This window comes from Bombus terrestris, chromosome 7 (genome assembly GCF_910591885.1).
Source record: "Bombus terrestris chromosome 7, iyBomTerr1.2, whole genome shotgun sequence".
Taxonomy (NCBI): Eukaryota; Metazoa; Arthropoda; class Insecta; order Hymenoptera; family Apidae; genus Bombus; species Bombus terrestris.
Window position 1 is genome coordinate 14,006,110 of NC_063275.1, and position 14,258 is coordinate 14,020,367.

Consider the following 14,258-nt stretch of genomic DNA (forward strand, 5'->3'; position numbering starts at 1 on the left):
CAAAATCGCTCCGAGTTATGTCGGTAGCGTTGCGACCAAGAGAGCCGCAGCTGTTCCGGGCTAACAATTTTTTTAACCGAGTCACCTCCCTTGGTTCGCTTTAATTGACGATCACTGACGCAGCCGGATCGATTAACGTCACCTCGTAAATGCACATTTTGTCATTTATGCGGCTCGAATGTGCCGCTAACTAAAGGGTATCGGCGCGTTCGGTTATTATTTTATTGGATTAATGAAAACCTAATGGAAATTTTTGAAAGAAACGGCTCGTCGGTCATGTGAATGAAAAGCGGTGGTTTCAGTAAAAAAACTACGTCGAAATTGTCATTGTCGAGTCGGTCGTAAACTCAGATGCAACAGCGAGGCGTCTCTTTAACCCTGAAACACGATTCTGGGTACATCTTCCGCCATAACATTTACCACAAGCTTTGACCCGAATATCTGTATACCGATAAAACGGCCAACAGCTGCAACATTTTGTCAAAATTTGCATGTTACGAGTACTACGAAAATTTGTTCGATTGTTAAAAGAAAGTCCAATATCGACGAGAATCGATAAAATTTACTCGAATCATCCGATCGACGCAATGAAGTCACAAAATAAAGCGGAGATACGATCGAAATTGGCGCGACTATTAAAATATTTTTCGGGGGGTTGCTTATTACGCGCGCGATTTCGATCGCTTAATCCCGTGGCAACCGGATCGATTATCAGCATCGCTCGGCTTCGAGTTTCATCTCTTTATTGCGGCTACTATGCCGGAGGTGAACAGACGTACAACCGCTATCATTTTCGTGAAAGCTGCTGGAACGAATGCCTTCTGGATCGGCCAGGATGGAGAAAGGTCGGACGCGGGATGAATCGGGATAACGGGATAACGTGGCTGGGTACGAACGGTTCGCTAAAAGAAAATAAAACACGAACAAGGAAGAGAGATTAAGGAAATGAGTTCTGGTGATCTAGAGGCGTGACGATAACAGGAACACGCCAATGTATGTATATCGAAGAGGCATACGGATGCGGATGCGGATGCGGATGCGATAGCTGCGGTCTGACAGTGCCACCTTTTGCGACTCAGATTTAGAAAGTGCCTGGTGACATTTTCCAACGCGTTGCATCGTATTTTATCCCAGTCAAATGATATAATAGTCAACTCGTATATTTTACAGCTGCGATGTATCGTTCCTGAGAAAGTTTGTCGTTAGATTACTCGTGTTAATTGACATGGTAACACTTTATTTTCTTAGTACCTCGATTGAATTTGTTCGTGAAATGTACGATAATTCTTATGTGAGGAAATTTGAAGTACAGTTAATTCATATATATAACAGTACAATGGTACGTAAGTATATAAAAAACGCGGCTAACTATAAAGTGGCAGCTACTGTTTGATTTGAAAAAATAAAAGTCATCTTGAAAGTTGAAAGATACATCCACCTAGAAGAAACTGCTGTTCATCGTAAGTTCTCTCATTCGAAACAGATTGATCGTGGACTTATTCATTTATTGAAGAAACTCATTCGAAGAGATGACTTGACCGTTTACGAAACTTTGTAAATTTATTACCTACTTTCAGAAAACTTACATTTGTGAACCAGACGACTTGTTCGAGATCGAGAAATTACCATTGGAATAGACTTGTCGTGTTCCTCTCGCGTGCTCTTCAAATATATCTAATAATTAATTTCACAGTTTCTCGTGGAAGTCAATCAAATTAATCGAAGACAATTCGCGCTAATTAATCAAAGACAACAAACCTTCACCCATGCATTACGAAGAAGCCGGTCAATTTTAGATAACCCTGTGATCCCCAGCTTTCTCAACTTTCGAATTTGTTTCAACCCCCACGCGTGATCGTGTCATCCGGTATCGAGAGAGGCATCGATGCGCTTTTCAATAGCAGAGGCGGTACATTCTGCGTGCGCGGCCGAAGGTCGTCGTAATTTAGCATATAATAGACGAGTGCCCTGGAAAAAGGACGAGAGAGGGACACAGGAGGAAGAAGAGCGCGCTAAAGACGAAGGCCGCCGGGAGAACGAGCACGTTGAACGAGATGAAAGAAAGAGAGGAGAAAGGTGGAAAGAGAGAGAGAGATAGAGATAGAAAGGGAACAAGAGCTGGAGAGCTCGGTTCTTCGTGTACCTCGATGGTGCGTTATGGCACAACGAGGGGGAAATACCGACGTAGGTATCCGGTGCCCCCTCAGGCCGGTTCCCATACCTTCCACGGCGATAACATATAATAACGACGGCCTGGTGGAGGCCCGTGGGCGATCTGACTTCAGCGGGGAAGAGAGAAAGAGAAAATACCGCGGGGTAGGTACGACGATAGCGTCGTATAGACGTGTATACGGGCCGAGAGACGATCCTCCGTCTCTTTTACTCTGCCTTGCTCTGTCTCGTTCTTTTCGACGGTACCGCGAAAGTCGAGACCGAAGGATGAGAAGGTTGCTCGCCCGAGAAAATGAAAATTCTGTGAATCCTGGGTCGGAAATTCTCCGTTTCAAAAAGAAAAACATTATCGAATATTAGTTGCTCGTTGCCGCGCCATGAGTTTTATAGCGAACGTCTATCGTTCGTCAAAGAGGTAAAACCGAATGCAGCGTTTCTTTGAGTTCCGACTGCTGGTCGTAATCAGGTTGTAACGTAAGGGAGGGTATGTACTAGAAATTCTGCTATGGCAGAATTGTTGCTTTTAAATTATTTCTTTAGAAACTGTAAGGTGTCACACTTAGATCTTTCGAGTTTGGCGCGATTTCCATATATTTTGAATATATAACAAACTCTGTAAAAGTTTATTGAAATATTTTCGAGTATTCCATTTAAGGACATGTAAGCTTCGGATGGTCGAGAAAGTTAAAGGACCTTCTTATTTTCGATGAAGTTTTACGATATACGTAGTGATCAAAATCAGTACTTTATCAGGGTCACGAGAGACAGCAGCGTCTATCGTTATCACGATCCAAGGTAAACTCCAATTATGATTGAAATTTCTACTAAATTTCGATTTGATGGAAAACAAAGATTCTTCTGTGCATCGTATGATATAAAACATACGATCGTTTCATAGACGACCACTTCGTTTCCTTATTAAAACGTACAATGGACGATGCTGACGTAGCGAAAAGGAGGCCAGGCTGGAAGATGAACAAGATGACGAAGAAGAGAAGAAGAAACGAAGGTGAAGCTGATGGTGGTGGATAGGAGAGGCGAGGTTGGTGTTGAGAGGTGAAAAAAGCGAGAAAGTACGGACGAGGAACAAAAGGGGAAAGAAGGGCAGGATGTATGTGCCAGAAGGCCAAGAGCGCGTTGTTCGTGGGGATCCTGGCTTGGAAAGGGTGGGTGTGCGGGGGAGGAAACGGTACCAGGGGCGGAGGACGAGCGCCGTGATTACCTGGGGCGATTTCTTGGGCCCACCGACCGGCCGAGGTCCGATCCCGGGTCAGATCCGCTCGCTATGGGAAAACGCTAAACGATCGGCTCACATCACTCAGATTCCTGCTCTGCTTTTGGTATACACACACAACTATAACCTTCTTATGTGCGTGTGTGCGACGTGAACAACCATGACTGACTTTATACCAGCGTGATTATGTAGATGCGTGAATACGCTGCTCAAATCGTGGCCCCTGAAGCTGTCTTGATCTACCTTTTCTTGATTACTTTCGCTGTGATACTCTGCTTGTGTCTGCGTGAATGTTTGGATAGCTGGAGCTACCGCTTTTGGCGTTCGTTTGATATTTTATGGAAAATTGCGAAGGAAAAAGGAATCTAATTTTAGGGGTTTGTAGTTGTTAGCTAAAACGACAGATATTTAAAGGATATTTAATCAACGTAAATCGCAAAAACAATTCATTCGATGTAAAATCTATCTCCATAAGTGAGTAGTACTACTACTGCTACTATTACTATTACTACTACTATGTATGATTGAGTATTTTTCATTGCTCTTAATGAATACTCTAACCCTCAAATCTTTTTTACAATAAATATTAAGTATCTGACTTTATAACGAGTTTGGAGTGTAAAATATTTGTAAATAAAATGACAAAATCTATTAGTGTCCAAAATTTCAAACGAACCAACGATCTGAAGATTCTACAATCTTTTTATCATAACTTTCTTCATCTAATCAAAGTCTAAAGCCTTCTACATACCTCTCTTTTTTAATTCTTTTTCTGTGCCATCCATAAACGTTCTTTGTAATACTAGCACGCGATTCGCAAACTCTGCTTTTGTCGACAATCGTTTCTCATTCCTCTCTTTCGTAAATATATTTGTTTTTTTTTTTGTATCCGCTCCACGAACGAGAATTCACTTTTCTTTTGTTACAATCAATGGCTTATAAACTTGTTTTACATTCTTTGTTCCAGCGTGGAAAGTTAACAATAAGAGTCACTCGAGCTTGGTAATACTACACGGTTACAAGCTGGTACGAGAGGTGCATAAAATATATGCCGTCGTTCGGTGCATGCGAACGACAATGGACTCAAGAGTTCACATATGTGTGTATGTGTGCATGAACGAAACGTCTCGACCAATACAGGATCGCTTTGTCAGAGTTGGGCAAATTGCACGTGCTGGACTGAAGGGCGAGGAAACGAGGACTAGCTGGATCTCTATGGGATAGCCCCAGGGCCTTGCTAAGTCTTCAACAGGACTCTCCGGCCCGGCAGGATGATGGACGATGTTTTAGGGATTACGTGATACCGGAAGCGCAAACTAATGATCGGCGGTTACGTAATTTCTGAAAATATCTGACGGAAAATCATGCTGGCCCCTTGGATTAGTTTTAGAATAGAACGACTTGAATACGTGGTAATACGATGACGTCGTTGAGTTTTGTTCAGAGTGGATAAATCCTTTGACTTTATGCTGCGATTGGTGTTTCATCGTTGAAGAATAAATAAAATTTCCAAGTTTACAAGGCTTCCTATACTTACGTGACTGGATCGCTTTTATAAGAACAGCGTAGAAAAAATGAATATGATAAAATAGAAGACGGATATATAAGTAGTTTTTTGGTTGCGAACTTGTTGTATTCGACGGAGAGAATGTTTAATTCTGCAGAATAATTCATTGAATTTATAAATCGATCAAACGACTATTCAAATGTATTTTGACAGATACATTTTTTAATTTTAATGAACAGTTGAAAATACATGTATCCAGAGGACCTCAACGACTCCGGAAACTCTGAAGATCCTAAAGACGCGAAAAATGCTAGAGTCTGAAGATTTCTGAGACTCTAGAAATAACTGGAACGATCAACCAATTGAGAATGAGAGACCAATGACCTATAATAGATTTGGGAGGTTCCATAGTCACGAAAGGTTCTGAATACCTGGAAGATTGTAGGAATTCTAGAAATTCTAAATCCTCCGTGGACCTTGACACTTCTACGGACTCTGAAGATTCAGAAAATCATGTGACTTCAAAAATCCTGAATCGTAGAGATCACTAGTGGAGGATCCTAAGGATCTCTAGAACCCAACAGGCGTCACAGCGTCTTCGTATCATTTCCATCAATTGATTTCTATCTCGATTCCGAATATTCTTCATACTAGAAATTTATCTGAAATCTTTTATGGAAATATGAGATTTTGCATTTTCAATTAAACGCTTCATAAATAAAGAGTCGATAAAAGATAAGAGCAATTCCACAGATTTAGTCTCTAATAACTCAATGCAATTCATTATAAATTTCTGAAGGTATTATCGTACACTCAAGAATTCCTAAATTGTTTCCGTAGACATTAAACATCGTATTATGATTAATATAAAGCTTCATTTGATATTTATGATGCCATCAAGAGGAGTAACTTTCTGTTGCAATATCCGACTATAATATGGAATTGTGTGTACATATAATCATTTTTTCCGCCTGTTTCAGTAAAACTTGATTTAGGAACCATATTCAACGAGGCGAGGGTTTGCGAGTGGTTATCCCGTAACTTGCTCATGGTCGTAATCTTATCTATCCATCATCGCAATCATTATGGTTGCTGTCCATTGTCGTTCATTTCTCGAAGAGTGGCGTATAAATCCTTGTAGGTGTCTCAGGTTGGGAAACGACTATCTTCGATGCGATCTCCAGCGATTCCGTTATGTGTCGACGATAATTTACCTGGCGTAAATCAATTTTGCGAGTAACACAGGGGTACCGGATTATTTTTCACCGTTTCAATATCACTTCTGCGAGATTATTATCGTTAGATATCTTTTCCTCCAATCAAATAGAAAATTTTTATTTTTCAAAAGGAGATATTTATCTTCGAAAGTAATATTCTTTGAACTTTCTTCTATGAGGGAAATTTCTCGGAAGAAACGTACAGAACAAATTTTTTAATTTAAGTGTATACGATGTTAATTTACAAGTTTGTAGCTTTTGTCAATTTTGTACAAAAATTTTGTAATAGTTTGGTTCGTATGATCTTTAACTATGTATTTTTCTTGCAAGTTAATGTCGACATAGCAGTCGCTCATTAAAATGTTTCAAGCGACTCGCGTTGCAGCGTTGAATTAAATCGAGTTAGATGTTTTAAGCGCGATTTGCCCTGCGTTTAATGGGTGAAAGGTGTAACTTACTTATCATACAATGCACTATGCATTGGAACGATCGCGACTTTTACTGCCTTTCGCTGTTGTGTTCTTCTTTTTTGCTTCGAGCGTATGTAAAATGCATACGATGGCTACACCAGGAAGTGAATAACTTATATCTGCAAGACTAAAGAAAGGAGAATGATGCTTTCATTTCCTTCTCATTAATTTTATTTCAATCAAATAACCTTTGTATTTTACTAGGTAGGTACATATTTTGAATTTTTATCCGCTATGAATAAAATTCATTCACAGGTATATTCATTATTCATTTAATTTATCTGAACTCGACGAAGGATAAATAATTCATATAATAGAGGTTCACTGATTTTCCTCCCACGTTTAAACAAACGAATTGCTCTAGCATGAGTTCAGCTAATCGATCTCAAACTAAAATTTCCTTCCAATACACGGCGATCTACTGTATTCGTTAAATATAATTAATAATTCGCTAATCGCTTTCCTCAATATCGTATTTTCTATTAACCAGATCGTTTCTTAATTAGAAACTGCTATAATCACGATCATTGCAAATAAACAAAAAGAAACCATATTCAGCTATGTGTAGCCGTGTCCAATTATGTTTTATATATATATATATATATATATAATTATATTTTATATAATTAATTAATTAATTAATTAATTATATTTTATATATATTTATCTTCCGAACTATAATACAAATTTAACACATATGAAACAACACGTAAATAGGGGACTGTTAAACGAGGATATTATCAGTTCTCTCGTATATTTCTCCTCTTCCTCTCAAAACTGAACAGTAAATAATTGCTTCATGCAATAATTTCCATAATTAGGCTGATACATTCCTTGCAGACAAATTGAGTCGAGCACATTCTGCTCGTATAAAGTGGTAAAAGTATTTACAAAATACCGATACAAGGTGTTTAAAGAATCAAAATAGAAGAAAAGGGTAACGTGTAACATGGTAGTAGAAATTCCTTCAGCATATTTCCATCAGATCATTCTCACGAAAGACCTTGTCGCGCGATTTTGTCGCGTTCCTATTCTAATAGCGATACGATCGAGCGTACGGTAATCTGGCGATACTTTCGACAAAACAATAAGGTCGACGGCGTATAATGAAGGAGGAAGGTGCAATGGAGCGTGTCGAAGGAGATGGCGGAGAGGTTGCCAGGCGGTTTTCTACGATATATCCACGGGCTGATTGGCCTCACTTCTCCGGCTCTTTTCTCTCGATTCTTGTGCGTCACGTCGCGACACTTATCCTCGCCTGTCGTTTACCTTCGCTTCCAGCGTTCCCACCGATTAAAATCCAAACGAACGATGCGAATCTGACCGCTGATCGATCGAAAACCAAGCCAAGTTACGTCTCGACGGTTCGATCAACCGCGAAACCAACCGCGACAGGAGTCAAATCCAGTTTTATCCGTTCGAATCTCGTCTCTTTGCTCTGCTTCTCTTATCTTCTATACTTCATTAACCGTGTTATCGCGTAATTGATACGAACTGGCGGCAAACGATCCATGTTGTTTAATCCATCGCGTTATGACGAGTCGAGTTATGTCCGTGATAAGGATTGTAGGTTTAATTTAATAAGGATCATATGTTCTTACATGTTGCTGGATCGTTACCAAAAAGTCGACATTTACGATTTTCCTCGTTGGTATCGCGAGAACCATATCTCATGAAATTAACAAACAAGACAGTTCGCTTAACGAGACTCTCTTATGAGCATTCGCAAGCTCATCGCGGCCGAAGAAGGAAAAATCGAGCGCCAGCGACTCGGTTAATGATTCCGTTAACGATAGTAGGCATTCGCTTGCCAATTAGAATTAACTTTGCCATGAATTCGCTCGGTTTCGCTGGATCCTACGCCGCGCGGACGACTTAATGATTCTCTTAACCCTAGCCGAGGCACCGGATATCCATCCACGTCCAGGTTAGTTAGCTTACGGACGGTGGATCGTAACGAGCATCGGCATGAATATCGTCGGATGAGCACGTAACTGTATCGCAGTGCCATTTTATGGTCTACCGTGTTACGCTACCATCCGAAAGGTAACCGCCGTGTGAGGAAGTAAAGAAAGGCGCGATGCTCGGCTCAAATCGAAATTTATTAACGTCGAGTCCGATGAACTGGTGATTTATCACGTTGTCGATCGATGAGATCTGTTTGTGTACTCGTGCGTGTAGATTCAGCAGGTTGATACACTCAACGAAGTAAAGTTAATGGAAAGACGCCAAAGAGCTGTGTTGCACGTCTGTTATACTCAGGTATCTCGCGAAATTTAACATCGATGGAATTGTTTGATTTCTTATGTGTTGGACTCGAGGAAGATTTTTGTAATCGAGGGATTGGGAGGATGGTTCGAAGAGATTAAAGTCTCTTCTCGGTACAAAGTGTGGTTGTGCTTTCACGTTACGTCTCTTTTATGCATAAAGTACACGGGTATACCGCAAATAGCCTTTGGACACTGTCGAGCATAGTAACGGTGTGCCTGATTGCGAGCGATATGTTCCCTGAGATATTGCCTGCTACGAACATCCTGGAGCGTTGTCGATGGTCACGTTTCCGCGATCCGGACATCACGCTCCCTTTCTACTCTCTCGCGGCGGAATTCTTCGGACTGTGGAAACGGTTTTCGCGCGGACGCGGAGCCGCTTTGGTGCGAAACGTTCGGTTTTCGAGGTTTATATATGTAGACAATTTATTTGCCAGTTTCATCCTAACATTCGCAGTGATATTTGTAAATAGTTCAAAAGGATAAAAATTGAAATAGGATGCGGAAGATGTAATTTATTTTTGAACAATCGCCCTCTCTAAGAACGATATTTTAAGATTATAAAGTTTTAAATACGATAGGGAAGATTTCACATTATCGAGACCTTAGTATCTCAAGCACAATATTTTATTCCCAAGCGATAAAAGCCCACCAAACACGGTGGATAAAGGATAACATGTTCTCGAGAGCTTGCTTATTTCATGTACGATATTTATTGCGAAACAATAAATTTCGAAATATGAAAGAGAAGGGCTAACTTATTTTCGATAGATCGTTAGTTTAAGTACGATATTTTTTAATTGGAAATGGTAAAAATTCCAAATAAGATGCGGAGCATCTAATCTACATACTTTCGAAAATTCTCTGTCTCAAGCACAATATCGTATATTGTAAAGATAAATTTCCAAACACGATGGACAGATACTAACCCATTTTCGAGATCTCGCTATCCTAAGCACGATATTTTAATGGCCAACGACATACAAGTGTCGATTTCAACTTTCCCGTCGGAATGCCGTCTCGACCGTCTCGATCGTTCGTAAAAATATCTATCTCGCATTCATTATCGCAGATTTCACTTTTCAGCGCGTAATATATTAGAACGACAGCAGCGTATCCGTTCGAGGATCGAGATCTGCGAACTTTCCACGGAATTATTCTAGTCTTCATCCCTTTGCTTCACGCTGGACAGAACATTTCTCTGTATATCAAAGGACAATGATGTTTAAGCTTCTCGTGGTCCTCGAATTTCGAATATCTCAATCCCGTCTCAAATGAGAAAAATATTTTCAATGTTTTAGAAAAATCTTCAGCGACAGAATCTTCAAATAAAAATCTATCGAAATCGCCTCATATGTTTCTCAAATTTTAGAATTTTTTCAACGACGGGGAAGTACGATTTAGTTGAGAAACGATTAAAAGAACGCAGCTGTATATGTATTGTACCACTAGTCTCGCAAGGATCAAGTAGTGTATGTACTTACTTGGTGAGAGTTTCGAGCGAGGACGTGTATATCGTGCCACCTACGTCGATGTGTACTGGCGCCGTGTATCTGGAAGCGGCGGCCACGCAGGGTATTCCGGTCATCTTCTGGTTATAAGCTGGTGCAGCCGGTGTCGGTGGTGTCGGCGACGAAGAATTCGACATTGTGGGCGACGTGGCCGGCGAACTGCTTGGCGACAGCAATCTGAGAAAGATACTTTCGACATTAGCCACCATCAGGCCGTGTTCCTTCTACGAGGCTTCGAAATTATTGCCTCAATAATTTAGGAAAGGGTAAGGGTAAGGGTAAAAAATCGCTGTCTTAAAATTTTTGAACATAGGGTGTAGGATATATTAATTACTCGTATTAAATTAATTCTAGTTTGCGTAGAATATGTAATGTTTTTAATGAATTTTCACAGTTGTTTCCTCTAACTTTTCAATCGTTTGCAACTAGCTTGTAGTTAATTACTCGAATTTTTTGATATTTAGACTTTATAGATTTTGAAAATGATTTCTTATAGTTGTTTTTCTCCAATGTTCAATTGTTTGCAACTATCTTGTAGTTAATTGATTTATTAATAGTTACCAAGAAGGAAGACATTATCGTTTCCACTGCAAAGATTTATGCGTTCGTATAATTCTCTTTACATTCTACGACCGATTGTTAGATGTTACGTAAGATCGAAGAATTTCAATTGCACGGAGGCGTATCATTTTCTTGATGTTCCACGGTATATTACGCTTTGCTCTTTAAGAGTATAACTTGAACGCGGTTCTATTTACCTCATTTTAATTTGAGCGCTAGGGAACATATTGCGTTGTGCCAGCTCCGCCTTCGCCTCCTTTCCGTCGGCCTCACATTTCCGTCTGTAATTAAAAATCCACGTAACGTAATCTTGCACACTAATACATCTAGCATGCTAAAAAGAAATTTTATGTTACAAAAACCACGAGAGTAGTAAAATCTCTTTTCCTGAAATTATCAAATATTAGGTTGTGTAATAAGCTCATTCACGTTTCCTTAAAAGTGCGCAAGAAGTGTTATTACCTTCGTACGAAGTCTGTTTAATCAAGAAGTATTTATCTCATATCTCTATAAATATATCTTTCATCAGAAAATTAAATATGTGTATCTTAATATACTTTAAATAATTTGTATAATAGTTTCCGAAATATATATACACTAGTGAAGGGAGAACGAATTTATTACTCAACTCAGTACCAACGTTTTGTTTCAAAATCTTTTCAGATAGAATTCCGTACTCGAGCAGAAACTCTAAAACAGTAGCCAACAAACCTCGTAGTAAATCGAAAAAACGAATTCCAAACTCGACATAAACAAACGGTAACACGTTTCAGCCAGCTTTCTCCGGCGAGGTATCAGCGTTTTCTTCTTCTTTTCCACCCTACCCTGTGCTCTCGCTTATCTCTCGTTCTAAATTCCGACCGATTGGCTTTTCGTCGTACGAATCCAGAAACTATCGAGGAAAATGTGACTTTTCCCGAAATCGGCAATAGTTGCTGCGGCGACTATTTTTTTAAACGCCAGCCATATCTACGAACGATGATGATTCTTGTTATGTTTTTGATTAGTTGGAGTATTTTAATATGAAATAGTTTTATATAAAAATAGTTTTAATATGGAATAGTTTTAATATGAAATAGAAAGGATAAATCTGCGGGGTTTTATCGAAAGACACAACTAATGTACGCTATTTGAAACTTTTGAAATACTTAGGAGAACTTCAAAACCAAATAAATGCACACTTTTGTTAGTATATAGTACATTGATAGTAATAAATGGTAGAATTCCTCTGCTATAGAAGTTTGAAAATATAATTCATTACTATACCACAGACATGAATCCAAATATATATATGTATATTTCTATGGACACTAAGAAAATAGAACCTAAATGCAGATACATTTCATCTTCCAAATATAATATCTACCAGGTATTTTGAAGATTTTCTACTAACAATCTCTACACTTCTGTCCGAGCAAATCTTCCATAAACACACGTACATCCGTATTCTACTTGTCATACGCATACACGTGCGAGCGTGTCTGTGGTTTCCGATCATCTTTTTTCCCCGACGTTGAAACCGCGACGATGGACGCCGCCATTTAGAAGTCAAAACAGCGCTGCATACGCTGACATTAGCGCGGAACTTTCCCTCTAACGAGGTCGCGTGATTCCAAGCGGTACTCGACGCGGCTCGATTTAATTTATTGATCCTCGCGGTTGGTCGCTGACGACGATAACGCTGATCTAGCGGTTTCTTGTTTGGTTCGGTTCTTGTTCTAGCGCTGATCTTGTTTTCGGTGTAGCCGTTGACCCGGAAAGCTTCGAAGCGTTTTCGAACGTTACCGCACGCGCTACCGAGCCACTACAACGATTTTCATATGTATTAATAAGGCAATTAACGGCGAAACAATATTTAACGAGCACCGTTGGTCGAGGGAAAACCAAACTCGCCTTGGTCCGACGAATGAGAAAAGTGGAAGGGATGGTCGGTCTGGTCGGCGGTTTGCGAACAGAGAACCCTGACTCATTTCCAGCCTATGTACACATTGCGATCCTGCTCGCTTTGTTCTAAAGTTCTCCTCTGTTCGCCGCGCGGAATCCTTCCGGTTCGGATGACGATACGCGGATTCGTTGAGAATTCTGAGTACGACCAGATATATATTTAACAAAAAAATTAATAAATAGCGATCTTTCGACGAGTTTAGAAAAATGTTCTATTGTATTTATTCGGAGCATTTGTCAAATTTCGCTTCGTACTACTTAAAATTTAGTCCATATTTAAATTCAATACTATCACTATTGTGGTGGTAGTGATAGACTGGTTAAGCGCCCTTTATTTTTATCTTTTGAGGAGAAATAACTAGAGAATAAATGAGAGGAATAGGCTATAGAGATAGAGTTTATGTAGGTGGTAACGCAACGAGGGAAGGTTTACAAGGTACTAACATTGTCGTTGCTTCGAGAGTATGCAAGTGGATCATGGATTGTTCATTCAGTTCTAAGTTAGTTTAGAAATATGTTTGGAGATATTGGAAAGCGGGGAACAAGATACGAATGAATTTATGGGTGAAATCAACTTAACCGTTTAAGGTTGAGTGTTATCAGAAGTCGTAGGAGGAAATGGTAAAGATATAGTTCACTGTTTCTGGATATCTGTTTGCGTCGTTACACAAGAAATTTATCTATATATATAACTGTGAATCTGTTGAAGTTAAAAAATATTTCGCCGATCTTTTAGTGTTATTCTTCACATTAATTCTTTAGAAATAATAAAATTCATGTTAATATTATTTTACGCAATTTTTGTATTTAGTATTTTGTATTTAATATAAATGATATAAGTTAATGTTATCAGTTTTCATATACTTGTTTGTTTCTTTAACTTCTCACGCAGTTGAAGATTCTGGTATTTATCGCGTACCCCGTGACTGATTGTGTTCCACTGACGTTCTTAAAATATGACTTCACGGTTAACAGGTAAGATTGATTTATCGTACTAAGGCCACACGCTGCAACGTATACAAATCCTTCTCCTCGATATTGGTTTGGTGTTTTAAGTTAAGTGAGTTAAGTTAAATCGGTCTTTCCATACAACGATGCAAATTCCGAGATAAATTAAAAAAAGAAAACAGTTTTTGCAACATCGTCCCTTTTTCCAACTTTTCAATCTATGGAGCTGATCAATGTGGTTTCTCAATGCTTCAACTGCGGCTGGAATACTACTGTGGTAACAGTCGTGCTTTAACTACTCGGACATACAAACGACAGACCGCAAAAGTCTAATTACTAATTACCAACGACGACACAAAACCCTTGCCACAAGGATGGCGCGAGCTTAAATCAACCGCAACATCACCCCGATGTAGTCGCTTGT

At 39.4% G+C, this 14,258-nt stretch overlaps 1 protein-coding gene across 7 annotated transcripts in view; it reads right to left on the reverse strand.

Moving 5' to 3' along the window:
• LOC100648439 (BTB/POZ domain-containing protein Tiwaz) overlaps positions 1 to 14,258 on the reverse strand; it is a 40,690-nt gene that overhangs the window by 4,675 nt on the left and 21,757 nt on the right. For 2 of the 7 annotated variants that reach the window (XM_048407132.1, XM_048407131.1), the window contains exons 2-4: positions 11,654 to 11,911; positions 11,140 to 11,223; positions 10,355 to 10,570 (exon numbers count right to left, since the gene is read on the reverse strand). In XM_048407132.1, the coding sequence (XP_048263089.1) occupies positions 10,355 to 10,570; positions 11,140 to 11,168 (245 nt within the window). In that variant the 5' untranslated portion in view covers positions 11,169 to 11,223; positions 11,654 to 11,911. The remainder of the gene's footprint in view (positions 1 to 10,354; positions 10,571 to 11,139; positions 11,224 to 11,653; positions 11,912 to 14,258) is intronic. The other 5 variants (XM_012310306.3, XM_012310307.3, XM_012310309.3 and 2 more) reach the window with 3 other exon arrangements.